At 54.6% G+C, this 18394-nt stretch overlaps 1 protein-coding gene across 1 annotated transcript; it reads left to right on the forward strand.

Annotated features, from left to right (window-relative positions):
• The first annotated feature begins 11404 nt into the window (after positions 1-11404).
• RPS19BP1 (ribosomal protein S19 binding protein 1) lies at positions 11405-15030 on the forward strand. The gene is made up of 4 exons (XM_080811623.1): positions 11405-11579; positions 11746-11874; positions 14092-14189; positions 14553-15030. The coding sequence occupies exons 1-4, from the start codon at positions 11528-11530 to the stop codon at positions 14685-14687; spliced, it is 414 nt and encodes a 137-aa protein (XP_080667749.1). The 5' UTR covers positions 11405-11527; the 3' UTR covers positions 14688-15030.
• The last annotated feature ends 3364 nt before the right edge of the window (positions 15031-18394 follow it).

Below are 18394 nucleotides of genomic sequence, written 5' to 3' on the forward strand. Positions count from 1 at the left end.
AACATGATAGCTACATTCATAAAGCAGAATGTGTTCATGTAACCCTCACAATAACCTACAGGGCTGGCATTATCATTAGGCACAACAATATGATAAGGAAACTAGGGCACAGAGAGTTTAAGTAATTTGTCCAAGGTCACATAGCCCATAGGTGGGAGAGCCAGGATTTGAACCGGCAACTAGCTCCAGAGTCATGCCCTTTTTTAAAAAGATTTTTGTTTATTTGTCAGAGAGAGACGGAGAGAGGGAGAGAGAAAGAGAGCAAACGCACACAAGCAGAGCGAGAAGCAGGCTCCCCACCAAGGAAGAAGCCCAATTCAAGACTCAATCCCAGGACCTCAGGATCATGACCCGAGCCGAAGGCAGATGCTTAACCCACTGAGCCACCCAGGCGTCCTCAGAGTCATGCCCTTCACCATCATGTTCTGCTCCCTCCCTCGAGGAGTATCAGGGAAGACATGGGAGGCAAAGGAGCTTGCAGGCCTGGGAGGACAGAGGAGGAGTTCATCCAAAAGAAGAAGGGAGGGCTGAGTCAGAAGGAGTGATCCTGGGACCAGACCTACGGTGGGGTCACAGCCTAGCCCATGCCCCCTCCAGGACTGAGGGGACCTGTGAGCCTGTCTGTACAGAAGCTGCAAGCACTACTGGTTTGTATGGGGCAGAAGGGGTGTTACCAACCCAAGGGCAGGCAGATGAGGCAGCAGGTGCCCCAAAGGCCATGTGGACCAAAACCTGGTCCCTCTATTTGGGTCTGTTCTATTTGGGTTTGTTCCCCAAATGGGCCTCCCAGCAACTCCTGCCCCAAGGAGATATCTCAAGGAGGCAAGCCTGGTGGCAGAGGGGAGGTGGTGTTGGGAAGGGCTGGTAATCTGAGCTGGGAGCATGGTCCTGGGGTGGAGAGAGGGGAGAATCTGGAGTGCGATTAATTTTTTTTAAAAGATTTTATTTACTTATTTGAGGTAAAGCAAGTGAGGGAGTGTGCACAACCAGAGGGGAGAGGTAGAGGGAGAAGCAGGCTCTCGGCTGAGCCAGGAACCCAATATGGGGCTCCATCCCGGTGCTTGACCAACTGAGCCATCCAGGCACCCCTGGAGGGTGATTTAGAAGTTTAAATCTATAGGATAGGGTGCCTGGGTGGCTCAGTCTTTGGGAGTCCACCTTGGGGTCAGGTCAAGATCTCAGTGGCTGGTTCCCTGCACAGCGCAGAGCCTGCTTCTCCCTCTCCAACTCCCCCCCACCCCGCCCCGTGCTTGTTTCCCTCTCTGGCTATCTCTCTCTGTCAAATAAATAAATAATATCTTTAAATCAATCAATCAATCAATCTATGGGACAAATGACTCCTCTCATGTGGGGTGAAGAAAAAGGGGAGAATGGCTCCCCAGTTTCTGGCTGGGTTGAGCCAGGGCCACTCTAGGACTCCCTCTCGGAGCAAGGCTGCCAAGGTGCACTGTCCTCAGACCAGGTTGTGCCTCCCCTCAGGGCAATTCCAGGGACATGAACTTGAGCACGGAAGCCAGCAGACACTGTGGGGACCAGGGGTAGCCTTCACCCCAGCTTCAGGGAGAACTTCCCAAATCTGAGGGCTATCCTGCCAGGGAACAGGCTTCCCACTAAAGAGTGAGCTCCCTGTGATGGGCTACAGCCACACAAACAACCTCCCAACCAAGCCTTTCTGCCCCTCTTCCAGTCCTGGAGTCTGTGGCCACCCTGCAGCTGCTCCCCGACGTGCCCCTCCAGGCTCTACCCCCTCTCACACACCCTGTCCCCCTGTTCCCCGGCTTTGTGCCTCGAACCTCACTCAGGCTGAATTCCCTGAAGATCCCTGGCACCTCACAGGGGGTCAATAATTTTTTGCCTAGACAAATGGCTTGACATTCATTCATTCATTCATTCATTCGACAAACATCTGTCATGCACCTACTATGTGCCAGAAACCATTGGAGGTTCTGCAGCTATAGTGAGAACAAGACATAGAGAAGGTCTGCAGTCCTTATACTGTGATTGAGAAGACAGACAGCAAACAAGAATAAAAAGTAAGGGATGCCTGCATGCTCAGTAGGTCTGGGTGTCTGCCTTCAACCCGGGTCATGATGCCAGGGTCCTGGGATCCTGGGATTGGGTCCATCATAGGGCTCCCTGCTCAGCTGGGGAGTCTGCCCCTACCTCAACCCCTCCCCACGCCCCACTCCTGCTCTCTCTCTAACCACTGTGGAGAAAAGCAGCATGGAGGGGTGGGGCAGGGGGCAATAATTTAAATAGCCACCACCTGTGGAGTGATTAAGCCCCAGACCCAAGACTCAGGATGTAACAGGTGCATCAGCCCACAGAATCCTCACAAAACCCCCTGAAGGTGAGTTATTATCTATTATTGCTCTTATCCTTTTCATTTTGTAGATGAGGAAACTGAGGCACGGGCAGGGTGAGTCTCCGGCCCCGGGTCCCAGCCAGCTCTGAAGCAGACCGCGTGGGCCCACAGACTGTGCTGGCCACTGCCATGTTAACTGGGGTACGGTGGGGATGTGTAGCCAAGCGGACACCCCTGCCCTGGGGAAGAACAGCAGCCGTGGGGTGTGACCGCTGCAGTCACACAGGGTCCCCCCCACATACACACCCCCTGAAAGTCTGCATACTCAGTTTAATGCTCGGCTGTCACTGTCTTAATAACTTCTGAACAAGGAGCCCCTCATTTTTATTTCACCCCGGGCTCTACAAATATGTAGCCAGTCCTTCCCTGGGAGACATAAGTCCTCCCACAGATGCCCTCCCCACTCCTCGCCCTCCTGCCTGCCGGCCCTCATCACACCAACACAAGGGGCACTGTTGGGCCATCTTCCCACCAGACTGCTTGACAGTAGGGATGGAACTATGCTTCTCCGTGTTTCTAGAGACCAGCACGGGGTGAGCGCAGAGCACTATTGGCTGGGTTGGACCAGTTGGGATGGGATGGAGGGAGCTGGCCCTTCTTGAAGGCAACTTCTAACTTTGCTTCTCCCTCTGACATCCTGGGATCCCCTCTGGCTGCCTCCTGACTCTACACTTAGATGCGGCCTCTTAGGACATACCCAGTTAGGGGCTCTGAGGTCCGCAGAAGTCCCCACACCTGCCCAGCCCCTGTCCCCTGCACCCTCAACTCCGCCAGTGTGGGGTGAACACATCCAGACCTTTCCATGCTTTCTCTGGGTTGACAAAGGAAGCCCAAAGGAAGCTGACTATAGACTGCCAGCAAGGACATATGGGAGCGCGATGAAAGCCCCAGTCTCTGACCCTCGTTCCTCTCTATGCCCCCCCAAGCCATTTTGAGACCCTCAGGTTTCCTCCTTTGTGGTTGAGGAAGCCCTAGGAGCCTGGCTGGACATTTAGTACACCCATAGGCCTCAAGATCCTGGCCAGGGAAGTAGAGGATCCAAGACTCAGGCTCCATGGTCCTCTGCAGTCTTTAAGCCTGAACGCTCAAGGGACTGGGCTGTTCACAATGATGTGGGGGAAAAGGCAAAAGAAAAATTAAATTTGCTGACTATGTTCAGCCCACTGACAAGTCCTTGAAACAGGCAGAGTGACCTTCCTCTAGGAACTCAGCTGCCTCAATGTTAAAACTTTACTAAGAGCAAAAGGCAATCTTAGCCCGGCCCCCAGGATCCAGTAAGTCTACTTTAACACGTAAAAAGTCCTTTGGAAACTTCCTTTGTCTCTGCTCCCCGAGATACATGTCCGCAATCATCCCCCAAGCCTAACACCCACTGATCTACGTCTGAAGGGTCTCATGACGGTTTTATTCGACGGTAATAAACGACCTTTTCCTAACACCAGCTAGCCCCTCAAGGTCCTGGAAACCTTGCTTCCAAAGTTCCTTAGAGACTTACGCTATCTCTAAGCCCCTCCCAACTTGAGAGTGTATAATGGGCCACTCCTCGTGACCTAAGTGCAGCTCTTTCTGCCCACAGGTCCTGTCCCCGGGCTTTTATAAAACCACCTTTTTGCACCAAAGACGTCTCAGGAATTCTTTCGTGGCCATTGGCTCCAAACCCCAACATCCTTCCTACATCAACAAGGGATGACACAGGTCATCCCAGAGCCCCAGCCCAACCTCTTGGGAGGTCCTGGGGGACTCTCAGGAGGGGAACTGGGAGGTGTTTCAGTCAGGGTACCATAAACCATGCTGCCATAACAAATAGATCCCAACATCTCAGAGCTTCATCAGAACAAGAGTTTATCGCTTATATGCGCCATCGTCCAACTGCATGGTGGCCTGCCATCCACCGCACATTCACCCGGGTCATGGTAGCAAGAAAAAGGAGCTCGAGATTACAGGGTAAGCTTTCAAGAGCCAGGCCAGGCCCAGAGCGGCATCATCCCCTCCACCAACATTCCATCAGCGGACATTGGGTTCTGCCCCGCCTAATGGCAAAGGAAGTAGCGGTAGAGGTAGGGGAGATGGTGTAAACACAGAGCACAAGCCTGTCTTGAGCAGTGAGGGAATTAATGCACGTTCTCTGGCCTCTTCTGGGAACTGATTCCCCATCTTGTTCAGTAACAGGTGTCTCCAAGACCATCCCCTTCAGCCCCACCCCTGTTCCTGCAGGGATTGGGTTATCCCCAGCCTGCTGTGAAGAACTCAGAATCAATCATCAGCCCTTCACAGCCACGCCCCCCAAGCCCCACTCTTCCCCTCCTGGCACTTAGCACAAGGCCACAATGACCCAGAGGTTTCGGGACTGAAAGGTTCGCCCAGAACAATCCACGCTCACTCTTTCTGTCATCATTGTTCATTTATAATTTATATTTCCAGCTCTTTCTAAAGAGGATCTCTTAAAAAGTAAAATAAGAGATCAGAAATAATTTAGGGAACACAACGGAGCTAAATGTATTGGAAAGTTAAAACGAACGTTTATGACCGTTGAATAATATAGGGATGTAAGACAATGATGTAACCGGTAGCATTTATCGCAGCAACACAGTAATCCTACATTTCAGTCTGAGCTTCTTAGCGGCAGAGGCAAAAAGAGAAATCACTTCTTCCTCCGTATGGTCGTCCCTTCCTGCTTCTTTTATCAACTCTCTTTTCCCTTTCCTTCTTTAACGTCTCTTATTTTCAGGATCAATCAGGACAGAAAGATCCACGCACACCCCTCAGGTTTTAGGGGTCCGTATCGCTCTCGCACGAAAGGAAGAGCATAAAGTCATATGGCGACAGAATTAGCGTTAGGGAAGCATCAGCCTGAAGAACCAAGCCTACAGGGCACTTCAAGGTCACTCCCAGGCCATCTTTAGGCTCCTTGAGCCCGGATAGAGCAGATGCTAGAACTCCAGGGTAGGACACACTGTGAGCCACACCGGCAAGGGTCTGGTCCCTTCATCAAGGACCTCTACAGCTCCCCCTTCCCTGATGTCCTACACACTAACTTTTTAAAAAAGATTTTATTTATTTATTTGCCAGAGACAGCGCGAGAGAGCACAAGCAGGGGGAATGGCAGAGAAAGGAGGAGAACCAGGCTCCCCGCTGAGCAGGGAGCCTGATGCGGACCCGGAACTAGGATCATGACATGAGCCGAAGGCAGTCGCCTGACCGACGGAGCCAACCAGGCACCCCTCCTACACAGTAACTTACAGAGTTCCCAGGATGGCCCAGCAAGAGAAGCCTATAATGTTATACCCAGTCCACAGATGGGGAAACTGAGGCCAAGAAGGGAAAATGATTTGTGCAGTTACCCAGCTCCTCTTCCCTGAAGACCAAGCCTCAGGGTAGGAGACGCCCTCCCCAAGCTGTGGGTGAGATGCTGAGTTGACAGGGTGAGCAGGGCCCCCCCCCCCCCCCGCTGGGTCAGGAAGGATCTGGAGATGGAGATTGGTTCCCCTCTCCCCACCCCCAGACGCCAGTTGTCATGACAACAGGGCTACCCATCCAGCGTTAGTGGGAAATTTGCATTTTAATGGAGTTGTAATTAGAATTAAAAAGCTGAGGCTTGAAGGGACAGAACCCTGCCCTTCCCCCTTGGGACCCCAAAACCAACCCCCTGCTCAGCCCTGCCCTGACACTCTGCTCTCCCGGGGCCTGTTTCCACCACCCCGCCCAGCAGAGAAGGGACTTATTCAAGGTCTCACAGTGAGGCCAAGGCCCCAGAGTCTGGGATCCATCCACTCTGCATCTGGGACCCCCTCACCATCGGACTCTGCTCCTGCTAGGGAGATACCCCTGGCCAGGGAAGGGACGATGGCTTTCTGAGGACCTCAAGTCTTCCCCCGAGCCTTCCAAGCTCACCCTTCCTCTCCCTGTAACTTCCTGACGTCTCAGTGGCCTTGGGGACCTGACAGGGCTGGCGGCCCCCTTCCTACCTTGCCCCAGAGGGACTGAGATCCAAGTGGGGAAGGATGTGCCAAGGTCACATAGCAACTTAGTGGCAGAGCTGTGTTTGGCGGGTCAGGATCAAGCCCAAAATGAAACAGACCTGACCTTTGACCCCCACCCAGACTCTCGCTGTTGGATTTCAGATCTCCATGGAGGATTTCCAGCAGCTTCTTCCTGTGTATCTACTAAGTTCTCAAAATTGGTCATGCCAACAATTTCATCTTTTCAATCATCAAAAAGAATCCACTCTACTTCTGCCTCAGTTCCAGCATCTGGGCAACTGCTCGGAACCCTGAAAACCCTGGGGTCATAAACAAAGACCCTCAAGGGGCATGTGATAAGTGTGTAACGGGAGGGAGCATCGCCCCGCCCCTCCTTCCCCTGGAACCACCTCCCTGCCTACTGCCCCGGGGGGTGTAGGCTCAGCAGATGTTTGTTGGGTGAACACATGATCCAGTGTCCTGCCCAGTGCTGAGCTTTCCACCCAGCCTCCTCCTGCACCCTCCAACAGACCTGGAGGGAGGCACCACCCATACCCCCAAACCCCACAAAGCTCAGAGAGGTGACATAGCCTCCCCAGGCCACATGCTGAGAAGCGCCCACGGCTGATTCTGAAGGCACACCTGCCAAGTCCAGGCTCCTGAGCCCTATCACAGTAGCCCAAACCTCCCATGCGCTGATCGCAAGAGCACGGAGGTCCCGTGGCTACATACCTGCATAGGTCACACACACGGATGCGGGCACGGGTCCCCCATGCACACTGCAGACACCTATGGCCATCACTTGTTTACAAACATACGGCAATTACTTCATGCTCAGTTTTCCTTTCTAAGCTCTTTGCACTCAATCCTCATGGCAAGCCCCTGCAGGAGGGAGGGGCTATTACTATATTTAACTCACAGATGAAGAAACCGAAGCACAGAGAGGTCGTGTGACTTACCCAAGGTCACACAGCTAGTGAGGGGGAAAGCCAGAATTTGAACCTGCACAGCCCAGCTCCAGAACCCAAGCTCCCCTCAGACCTCAGGACCCAAGAATGAGGACTCTCTGGCCCAGCCCCGCCCTCGGCCCTGGGAGGAAGGCTGGACAATACTTCTCGAAGCTCAGTTCGCAGAGGAGGAAAACAGGCCCAGAGGAGGAAGGTGACTTGCTTTTGGGCACACAGCTGTGTGAGCCCAGTCTGTGGAACCTAGAGTGCCTGTGTCAGACTCGGACCCCTGAGGATGCTCTCTCCCCCAGCTCTGTCCTTGATCTGGGAAAACTGAGGAGTGACTGCCTGGTGACAGCGTGGTCAGGAGGGAACGAGACATGACACACAAGCCATTACCTTTTAGAAAAGAAAGCCCAAGAGACCCTGAGAGGGACAGGGGAGACCAGAGTCTGAACGGATCCCTCCCAATGCCACCCCCCCATGCATACACATCAGCTGAGAACCAGACAGGGCAGAAATGGATTCTTTCTGGAGCTCTCAGGTAAACACACTTCAAAGCCACAGAGGGCAGGAGTCAGAGGCAGAGGCGGAGGCGGAGGCGAGAGGGGGGGGACTCAGCAATAACTCAGGGCCATGGGCACAGACAAGGGAGGGCTGGACACACGGAGACTGGCAATCACCACTCAGGAAAGGCAATTGGAAATTCCAATTTGGGTTTTCAATTTGAAGGTAGAGAGGCCAGGAGCTTGGGGGCTGGGGGATGACGGTAGGAGTGATGGAAAGAGAGAGGACTCAGGGACAAAGAAGGGAGGACGGAGGCACAGAGGGAAGGACAAGAGCCAGAGACAAGGACAAGGAAACAGAGACACACAGAGACAGAAGAAACATGGAGAGAGAGAAGCAAAAGCAAAGCACAGGGTGCCCGGTGCCCCTCCCCCCCCACCCGCTCCCCGCCACAACACACACACACTTGCACATTTGCATGAGCCCACACCCCCCACACTCATATGTACTTACACACTCTTGCTCAGGACTGGAAGACCCGGGTTCTAGTCCTGCCTCTGCTCTTGAAATGCTGTGTGACCTTGCAGAACACTTGGCCGCCCTCTGAGTCTCTGGTCCCCCTGAGACCTGGTGAGGTGAAGCTGGTTCCAAGAAGGAGGCAGAGATGGGTAAGTGGGCAACAGGGGATAGGAAGACGGCAATCTCCTGGGCGCATCCTTCCTGCCCAGAATGGGAGTGCACCTCACTGCAAATAGTCGCTGGGGGCTTACCCTCCAGTCCCTGTTCTGGATGCTTCACCAGTATTAATTTTACCAGCTCCTCACTCCCACCGGATTAGGGAGCTAAACCCCATTTGACAGGTGAGGAAAATGAAGCTCTGTTAAGGGACTGGCTAGGGTCACTGGAGCCCTCCCCACAGTGAGTGCCCACCTGTTGCCGTTCACACCCTTTTGGGGGGAGGGGGCTCCTCCTCCTCCTCCCCCTCCAGCCCCGCCCCCGCCCAGCCCAGCCTGTTGGCTCGACCTCGGCAGGACCAGGAGGGGTTAGTCTAGCCCGGTCTTGGAAGGCCGCAAGATAGAGGCGGCAAGAGGCCGGGGCCACGCGGTGCTGGCTGCAAAGAGCCAGTTGAGGCCAAAGGGTGCCCCGACCCCACACTCCTACCCCGAAATCCCAACCAGGATCCCGGAAGCGCGCTGTGCACGAAAGCTGTCCTGCGCCGCCACCTAGTGGCCGAGGAAGCCGCCTGTCCCCCTCCAGAGTCCGCGGAGCAGCGGGTTGACCTGAGGACGCCGGCAGGAATCCAACGGTGACTGCTGGGACACTGGAAGGCAGAGAACTCCTACACCCTGGGGACCATGTGCCGACCATCCGCTGTGGAGAGGAGGAAGGGAATACATAGAGCTTGGTCCTTTGCCCTCTTGAGAGACAGACTCACACATCCTACAATCACCTGTACATCTGTACATCTCTACCTAGCCTCCCACGGGCATCCCAAACTCAACCGATGTTCAATTTGTACAAATCCAAGAGATTTGTACATTTATTCAGTGCTTACTATATGTTCCGGGAGGTAGAGATATAACCATGAACAAAACCAAGATTCCTACCCTTGTAGCGGGGTGTGGTTGGGGGGAAAGACAATAAACAATAAACATCATAAGAAAACACTCTGGCTATCTTAGAAGCAGACAAAAAGAGCATGTCTGACAATGTAACTGGGTTCCATGACACCCCCCCCCCACAGTCCTCAAGGCAAATTCATGGGGTTGGGTGCAAATTAGAACATCGTTCCCTGGACCACCTGGGTGGCTCAGTCGGTTAGGCGATGACTTCTGCTCAGGTCATGATCCCAGAGTTCTGGGATTGAGCCCGAGTTAGGCTCCCTGCTCAGCAGGGAGTCTGCTTGTTCCTCTGCCCCTCCCCCCACCCTTGCTCTCGCTTTCTCTCACTTGCTCTTGCTCACTCTTTCAAATAAATATATCTTTAAAAACAACAACAAAAAATACCCACCCTTCCCTGGTCACCCCTCTGGGGCCACTCCTGTCCCAGGGAATATGCCTTCACTAAGGGGTCCTCCTTCCCGGGACTCTCCCCTCCCACAAGGATGGCTCCTTTTCTCCGGAGATCTCTTGCTCCTGTGGGCTTGTCAGCCACCCTCCACCCCGGCACTGCCCCACCATTCTCCTGCGAGGCAGAGCGTGCGCACACACACACACAGTCACACACACAGGCTCTGTGTCTTGATTCCCAGTACCAACACCAACATGTGTGACCTGGACAGGCTCCTTGGCTCTGTGCTACTGTTTCCTTATCTGTAAAAATGGGGTCAGGGCCGGGAGGTGGGGAGGGGGAGGGGGAGAGGCTGCTCCTACCCCAGAGTTATGGATGGTAGGGGGGTAGATGAGTTAACAAATGCAAATAGAACCTTAATATAGTGTATTCTATTATTGCCTTCTATTTAGGTGTTCTTCCCCCCCTGGACTAGCTCGTGGAGGTTAGACAGTGAGGTTCATCTCCATGACCCCCTCCACAGTGCAGGGCATACAAAACGCCCTCAAATCATATTCCCTGACATTCACCACTCACCGACTGAGTGCCTTCTGCATGCCAGGTACAGGGCTAGGAGCTGCAGGTGGAGCTGTGAACAGGGCAGGATTCCTCCCCACTGTAGAAAGAGTAATTTCAAGCCCACAAGTTCTCAAACTTTTCGGTCTGAGAAACTTTTTTTAAGATGTTATTTATTTGTTTATTTGACAGCAAGAGCAGGAACACGAGCAGGGGGAGTGGGAGAGGGGAAACAGGCTTCCCGCCGAGCAGGGAGCCCCGTTGGTTGCCGGGGCTCAATCCCCAGACGCTGGGATCATGACCTGAGCCAAATGCAGACACTTAACCCACTGAGCCACCCTGGCGCCCAGGTCCGAGAAACTCTTGACACACTTTAAAAAGTTCACGATCCCAAAGAGCTTTATGGTGTGTAACTACCTCCTGGTATTTACCCTACTGGAAACTAAAACTGAGAAATTCTTAATTTTTAAAATTTAGTAAGTTAATACAATGTATTTATTGATTCATTTTTCAAAACAATAGCAAACCCATTGCATATTATAAGTAAAGGGCCGTGGGGGCCTCTGTAGCCCAGTGACATTGTCAGACATGCTCCGCTTGCCTGCGCTATGTTGAATAAATATTTCTAATGAAAATGGCTGTATTTTCCAAGGCAAACAAAAGAGCGGGAAAACACTGAAACGGTTTTGCATTTTTTTTGCAAATGTCTCTCATATCTGACATAGCGGAAGAAAAGCTGGATTCTCATGCCACACTCCACCTGTGCGATACGTTGTTTTGGTCGACGTATGTGAAAAAGAACCCGATTCTACACTTCCCTTTACCGAAAAACTTCGTATTTGGAACACTCCGCTCCGTCTCCCGCCTCACCCAGCACGAAGCTTTGGGACTGGGGAAAGTTGAGCAAGCAGCCACGGCTGGTCACAGACGGCTTCTGGAAGAAGGCGTGGCCTTCTTGGGATTGGATAGCAAGTGTGTCTTTCTGCAGGTTGGCCCCGCCCCCAGTCCCCGCCCCTATTTCCCTCCGTAGTAAAGTGGCGACGCCAAACGCATGCGTCCTTAGGCAGGCGGGCACTACCGCCCGGTCACCCCGGAACCTTCTGTTCCCGCTCGGGTTTCCGCCGAGACAACGAGGGCCTCCAAGGCGGAAGTAGCGTGATGTGTGGGCGGAACTAAACGCCATCATGTCGGCCGCCCTGCTGCGGCGCGGCTTGGAGCTGCTGGGGGCGCCGGAGGGTGAGGAGGTCCTGGCCGGGGACGCGCAGCGCGGGCAGAGGGTCGGCAGGGGCGGTGGAGAAGATCCTAGAGGTTACGGGATGATCCAAGCCAGGCTTGGCCCTAAGGGGGTGGAGACCCTGCGCGCCCTCCGACCCGGTCCGTCCCTCTCTCCCTTCCCCTGCAGCCCCCCGGGCCGCGGCAGACCCGGCCAAGCCGAACGGGGCCCCGGCGAAGCGGGCCCGGAAGGCAAAAGCAACCCAGGCCCAGAAACTGAGGAACTCGGCCAAGGGAAAGGTGCCCAAGTCCGCGCTCGGTGAGCTCGGGAAGGGGGCGGCACCCTGGAGGAGGGGGCGCTGGAGGCTGAGCTTGAAAGGGTGACCGGGCGTTTCTGGAATAGCTGGTGTGCGCCAGACGCTGAGCCGGGTTCTGGGAGTACGGGGGTGGACGAAACTCATGGTCCCGGCCGTCATGGGCTACTGCCCCAGTGGGAAGAGAAGCACCAAAGAGTTTCGGATGCGGAGAGTAATTGCTAAGTGTGATGAGGCCTGTGGAGTAAGACTGGCGTGCTCTGGGAGGGCCTTAAAGTAAAAAACCAAATCAGGGGCGCCTGGGTGGCTCAGTGGGTTAAAGCCTCTGCTTTCGGCTCAGGTCATGATCTCAGGCTCCTGGGATCGAGCCCCGCATCGGGCTCTCTGCTAGGCGGGGAGCCTGCTTCCCCCCCTCCTCTCTCTCTCTCTGCCTGCCTCTCTGCCTACTTGTGATCTCTGCCTGTCAAACAAATAAATAAAATCTTAAAAAAAAAAAAAAAATCAGACTGCCTTGCCGAAGCGGCATTTAAGCCCATACCTGAAGGAAGTGTAAGACTGAGCCAGGGGAAGAGCGCTCTAGAGTAAATAGCTCATGCAGAGGTAGGTAGAAGTTCGTTTCTTTGGCAATTGGCCTGGGAAAGGTGACGTAGTGGGCAAGAGCCAGAGATGGAGCGCTTAACAAGCCTGGTGCTGTTCTAAACCCTGCATACATAAACGTTCCGTCTTTGGTTCCTCTCGCAACCCTGTGAGGTCGGTACTGTCATGACCCCCATTTGTCAGATGCAGAGACAGGCACCGGTCCAGATGGCACAGGTGGAAACCAGGCAGTGTGTCTGCGGAGATTTGCTGTCACCTACTTCGTTCGGGTGGGAGACACTGTGGCCTGGGCAGCCACCATGGTGCAGGGGGAAGATGTGAAGAGAGGGAGCGTCGCTGGGCTTCGGCGGTGAATTGGCTGCAGGATAGAGGAAGAGGGAGACACCAAGGACAGCCCAGTTTCTAGCAGAGCATCTTGGGAGATAGGATGCCATGTAACAGGAGGGACAGACTTGAGGAGGGACAGGTGTGGGCTGGACGGTGGGGTCTTTTGACATGTGGCAGGGCTCGGTGAGCTCCTAGCGTGTCTCTGAACACGTACCCAGAGCCTGGTACATAAAAGGTGTTCAGGTATTTGTTGAAAGAACTATGAATTCCAGGCAGGAAACGGCGTGAGCAAGAGTGAGGATGCAGAAAAGTGAGGTGTGTGTAAGCAGCAGTGGTGTTGATGTGAAGCAGGAGCATGGGGTGCCAGGGGTCACCTGTGTCCCAGCCCTTGTCCCCACATCCTGTCATGCTACCTAACGGACAATGAGGGGACTCTGGGGCCACTTTGGTGTGAGCCTCATCATCTCTTGCTTGGATTATTTCAAAAACCTCTTCACCTTCACTCCCCCACCCGGTAATGTTGTTCGCCCCACAGCACCCAGAGTGATCCTGTGAAGCGGTAAGTGGGACCAGTCTCTCCCGGCCCCACACCCTCCAGTGGCTTCCATCAGACTTGCTACCTCATGAGGCCCCACGTGGTCTGTCCCATCTCCATCTTCACTTCCTACTACTCTCCCCTCGCCATTCTAGCCATTTGCTGTTCTCCAGACACGTTGATCGTACCACTTCAGGTTCTTTGCACAGGCTGTTTGTTCCCTCTACTTAGAATGCTCTTCCCCAACATCCACACTCTCTCCCGTGAGCGTTTGCTAAAGCATCATTGCACTGAGGCCGGCTCAGACCCTCCTATGAGAATTGCAGCCCTTCACCCCGGCATTCCTCATTTCTCTCTACTGTGGTGTTTTTCTTCATAAAATCTATCACTCTCTAAAATACTGTTTCTCTCATTTACCGTGTTTCCTTGCTCTGGAGTGTAAGCTCCATGCGGTGGGAGTTTTTGCTCTGTTTTCTGCTGTTTGTCCCGCACGTAGCACAGTGTCTGCCATGCAGTAAGACTTGTTTGTTGCTTAAGTCACTTGAGCATCTGGGAGTGGAGGGCGGGGTGGGGGATGCTTTCAGTAGAATCGAAGGGAGAGTTGATTTGACAGAAAAGAGCGCACGGTGCTGGAGTTAACCTAGGGAGGGGACGCAGGGCCTTTGGCACGGCTAGTGGGGGGATGGAGAAAGCTGTTGGGAGGGGACCCAGTGGCTTCCGGGCAGTACCTCTGAAGTGATTCCCCCCTGCCTGCCATCCACAGCTGAGTTCCAGAAGCGAGAGTGTCGAGGCTACCTCGGAGTAAACCTGAAGTTCATGACCAGTGCAAGAAGCACCGTGGCAGAGTCAGTCACCCAGCAGGTTTGACAGAGGGGTGGGCTCCGGGGCAGAATCTGGGTGGGAAGAGCCGAGGCTGTTTCTGAGACCCATGGGAGTCTCTGCCCTAAGCACAAAGCAGAGATTGGGCCACCCCTCTGGACAGCAAAGAGCAGAGCAGGGCTGTTGGGAGGCTGGGCCTGGCCTTGCTCCTCTGTGACCCTTGTGGGCCTCAGTTTGTTCCTCTGTAAGTGGAAAAGGTATGCCCTGCCTCCCGGGACGGTTGAGGGCCAGGTGAGTGGTGGGTAGCACGCAACTCTGCTAGGCTGTTCAGCTCCAAGGGGCAGTCCTTCAGGTGCCAGAAGATACCACCCAGGGATCCTGACACACACACACCCCCATCTCCAGATTGTGCGGCAGAACCGGGGCCGCAAGGCCTGTGACCGGCCTGTAGCCAAGACGAAGAAGAAGAAGAAGGCTGAGGGCACTGTGTTCACTGAGGAAGACTTCCAGAAGTTCCAGCAGGAATACTTCGGCAGCTAGGCTCCCAGGAGGACACAGTGGGAAAGGCACTCAGGCCCAGTCTCCTCCTCTGACCTCGCAGCCTCTGCTAGCCCCAGGAGCCAGAGTGGGGTGGCTGGCATGGAGCTGGGGAGCCGGAAGCCCGGGGGCCGAGACGCTCTCAGACCAGAGCTGACATCTGCAGGCTCTGGAAGAGCCATCTACCTGCTAGAAGACATTTCTGACTGCTTTGTTTGCTTTGGCCCAAGTAGGGCCTCTGGGCTGTTCGCTCCGGAAAGGCCAGTTCTTGGGCCCTTGGGGCCACACCACTAGGAGTGGGAAGGCCGCCGGGCCAGCTTCCAGGTTCTAATAAATGTGAACTCAAGAGCAGTGTGTGTACCGCCGATCTGCCTTATGGGTGTCTCCTGTCTCCTCTGGCACCAGGGGACCTTTTTCTGTCCCCCATGGTTCTTAGGGCTCTGGGTCAGGCCTCCTCTCCAGCCCCAGGGCAGCTGGTGTACCTGCTGATGGCCTAAGAGGAGCCCTCCCACCCTGGAGGAGGTGGCTGCAGCCAGCAAGGCAGCCCTTGAGACGAAGTATATCCGCTGGTTCCAGGGCAGCCAACTCCGGGTTCAGAAAGTGGGGGTGCGGCTGCCCTGGTGCCCAAGGCTTGTGCTATTGTTGGGGGGCAACTCAGGAGGTGACCTCAGGAAACAGGGTTTTACACTCAGGTGTGTGCCCGGCTGGGAGCTGGGGTTGGGGTCGGGCTGCGGCACCAGGAGAGGGTGGGCTGTCCCCTTTATAGCGGGCACGCGCCAGCGACGGGTACATGGTGACCGAGTGCCTGAGCGAGTGGATGTGTTGACCAGATGGGTATCGATGTAGAGGAGACATTGAGTTCTGGAAGTCCAGGAGCCCCTTCTTCCCGGCGGAGAAGAGGGCCCTGGATGGCTGTGGGCAGCTCCATCCAACCCTCTGCTCCCCATGTGTGGTAGCCCCCCTGTGGCTGGGCCCGCTGGGGAGCCCCAGTCTGCCAACCCCACAGTGAGTCCTTCTGGCCAGAGGGGAGAGAGCGCCACAGTCCGCCCACTGCTCCCGGGGTCTGCTCCTGGCTGTTAGCTTTCTGTCCTAGGCGCAGACAGCAGGGAAACTGGCTGAGGCAGAGTTGGAGCCTGTCCTGTCTGTGGGCGGCCTCCATCCGGGAGGCCAGCCGGCCAGGGGAGGAGGGACTGTGACCAGACCTGTACGCACCTGCCTTCCCCCGATGGGCCTATTCCAGAGAAGGGAAGGCTGGTATTTCTCTCATTCTTGCTCCTGCCTGCTGAGCTTTCGTGACCCTTGTGGAGAAAGAGGCAAACTTGGATGTCCTCAGAGACTCCGTCCCTCCCTCGCCGCCGCTCAGCGAGAAGCTGGCTGGGCTCTGCGGGCGCCCTCTTGCTCACCTCACTGCAAAGGGGCTGACCAGGCCTGGAGCTCCAGGGCCCCCTTCTAGCAAGGACATGCTTACTGTGCCCTGATCACCTACAGGTGTCCCTTTGCGGGTATAGAGTGACAGGCCTGGCTCCCGGGTAGGGAGTTTGCAGGTGTGTGAGCTGGGGTCCTGGCACTTCTCTGCTGCTGGGCTTTCCAGTAGCTCTTACGTCCCATTTGTGCTGCACAGCACTGGTGACGTGGGTGTCCACACAGTAGTGGGCCTGGAGCTCAGTCTCATTCGTGTGGGGCTCTCAAGCACTGAGAGCCCACGTGCTGAGCAAGGCCTCTGTCATGGTCTATACCAGCTGGCCCTGGGCCAGCGTCCACCTGCAGGCTTGCCTCGTTAACAAAGGTGCAGTCATAAGAGCCTCCTGACCACTCCCAATGCGGATTATGAGCTACTAACTGGAAAGCACTCGGAGCTGTGCTTCAGAATCTAAGTATCTATTAGTTGTGATTATTATTACTTGCCACGCACTGTTCTAGGTCGGAAATACGGGAACCGACCAGACAGCAAGATCTTTGCCATCAAAGAGCTTGCCTACATTGTCACTGAGGAATGGGAAGGAGAAAACAAGCCTGAGTGCATGTGGTTTCAACTAGAGGTAAGTATGTAAAAAAAGAAACTGTAAAGCAGAGAGGCTGGGACATTAGCAGAGTCATCTTGGAAGGCCTTTAGGGTAACCTACATGATAGAGGAAAGGAGCCCTGGAAAAATCTTGCAGGCAGAGGGAACAATTGCAAAGGCCCTGAGGCAGGAATGAGCTTAACAGAGAGAGAAATGTCAGAGGGCTGGAGCACAGTGAAGGCGGGTAAAGGCTGTGTAGTCTGAGGCTACACACACTACAGGGACGTTTGCTGCCCATCCCATCCCTGTCTTTTGGGTTTGGGGAGTCCTTCTCCCCAGGGGCCTGGGAAGGGGCAGAGCCCAGCATCCTGGCCTTTGGCCTCCAGCCAGCACTGCCCCTCAGGACACCCCAGGGAAAGGTTCCCCATCTGTCAAATGGAGGAGCAGGCCACTGTCTCCAAGGGCCTGCAACAAGGGCAGAGGGTCCCACTGGCACCGGCTGTGGCAAGGTGGCTGGGTCACTTCCAGGATCGCAGTCTCTCTTGCCTCCTCTCAACTCCATGTCCTCCACATGCCCCAGGCTCTGGCAGCTGCCCATTGTGCAAAGCATAAGACACTGTTGGGGGTAAACAGAAGGAAGCAGTGTTTGTGGTTGTAGAATTTTTATTTGCTATCTTAGATAGAAAAACTAAGGTCACAACACTGAAGTGAGGAAGAGCAGGAGTCACAGGTGGCAGTTGTGCTGGTGCACGGGCCTTCAGCAGTGGCCGTAGGCTCCCCTCTCCCCCAGCTCCTCGCCCAAACCATCAGGTAGGAGCCACATGGGAAACTGATGGGATCTTAAGCCTCCACATTTGTATTGATCTCTTAACACAAATTAGCACCCACACGTGTTTTCTCCAAACCTCCAGCTTTGCCGACAGTCTAGGGTTCCACTGCAGTCCTGCCTATAAGGAATTTGGGAGCCACACCAAGTGTATACTCAGGAGTCAGACTGCCTGGGTCTGAACCCACCTGGCAGCGCGCGGGTTACCCAACCTCTCCAAGCTGTAGTTCCGTCATCTGTAAAACGGGGATGAGGTGATCCTTATGAAAAAAGCACTTGGGGGGCACCTGTTGGGACTCTTGATCTTATGGTTGAGTCCCACGTTGTGATGACTTGAAAGTCTTTTTTAAAAAAGTACTTTGGGGGCACCTGGGTGGCTCAGTGGGTTAAAACCTCTGCCTTCAGCTCAGGTCATGATCCCAGGGTCCTGGGATCAAGCCCCACATTGAGCTCTCTGCTCAGCAAGGAGCCTGCTTCCTCCCCTCCCTGCACCTGCCTCTCTGCCTACTTGTGATCTGTCAAATAAAATGTTTAAACAAAAATAGAAATAAAAAAGTACTTTGAATGCTAGTTTCCCTCAACATCAATGCATGTAGCTGAGTGGGTGCTCTTTTCCCCACCAGTAAATCCCCATCCTCAGCTCTAACTCGTTCAGCCATTTAGAGGTGGGGGACCTTGTCTGCAGTAATTTCAATACCTGGATGGGCAGTCCCTGCTGAGCAAGATGTAGAAGAGGCTGTAGAATTCTACAGTCTCAGGGGAGGACCCCCCACTCCCTCCAGTGTGTAGGGAGAGCTGGGTCACAGCTTGTTGTATTCCAAAACCAGGCCTGCCCTCCCAGTCACTTCATGCTGGGCATTGGGAAGGTCAGGGAATCGTTGA

This window comes from Martes martes, assembly GCF_963455335.1.
Source record: "Martes martes genome assembly, chromosome: 8".
NCBI lineage: Eukaryota > Metazoa > Chordata > Mammalia > Carnivora > Mustelidae > Martes > Martes martes.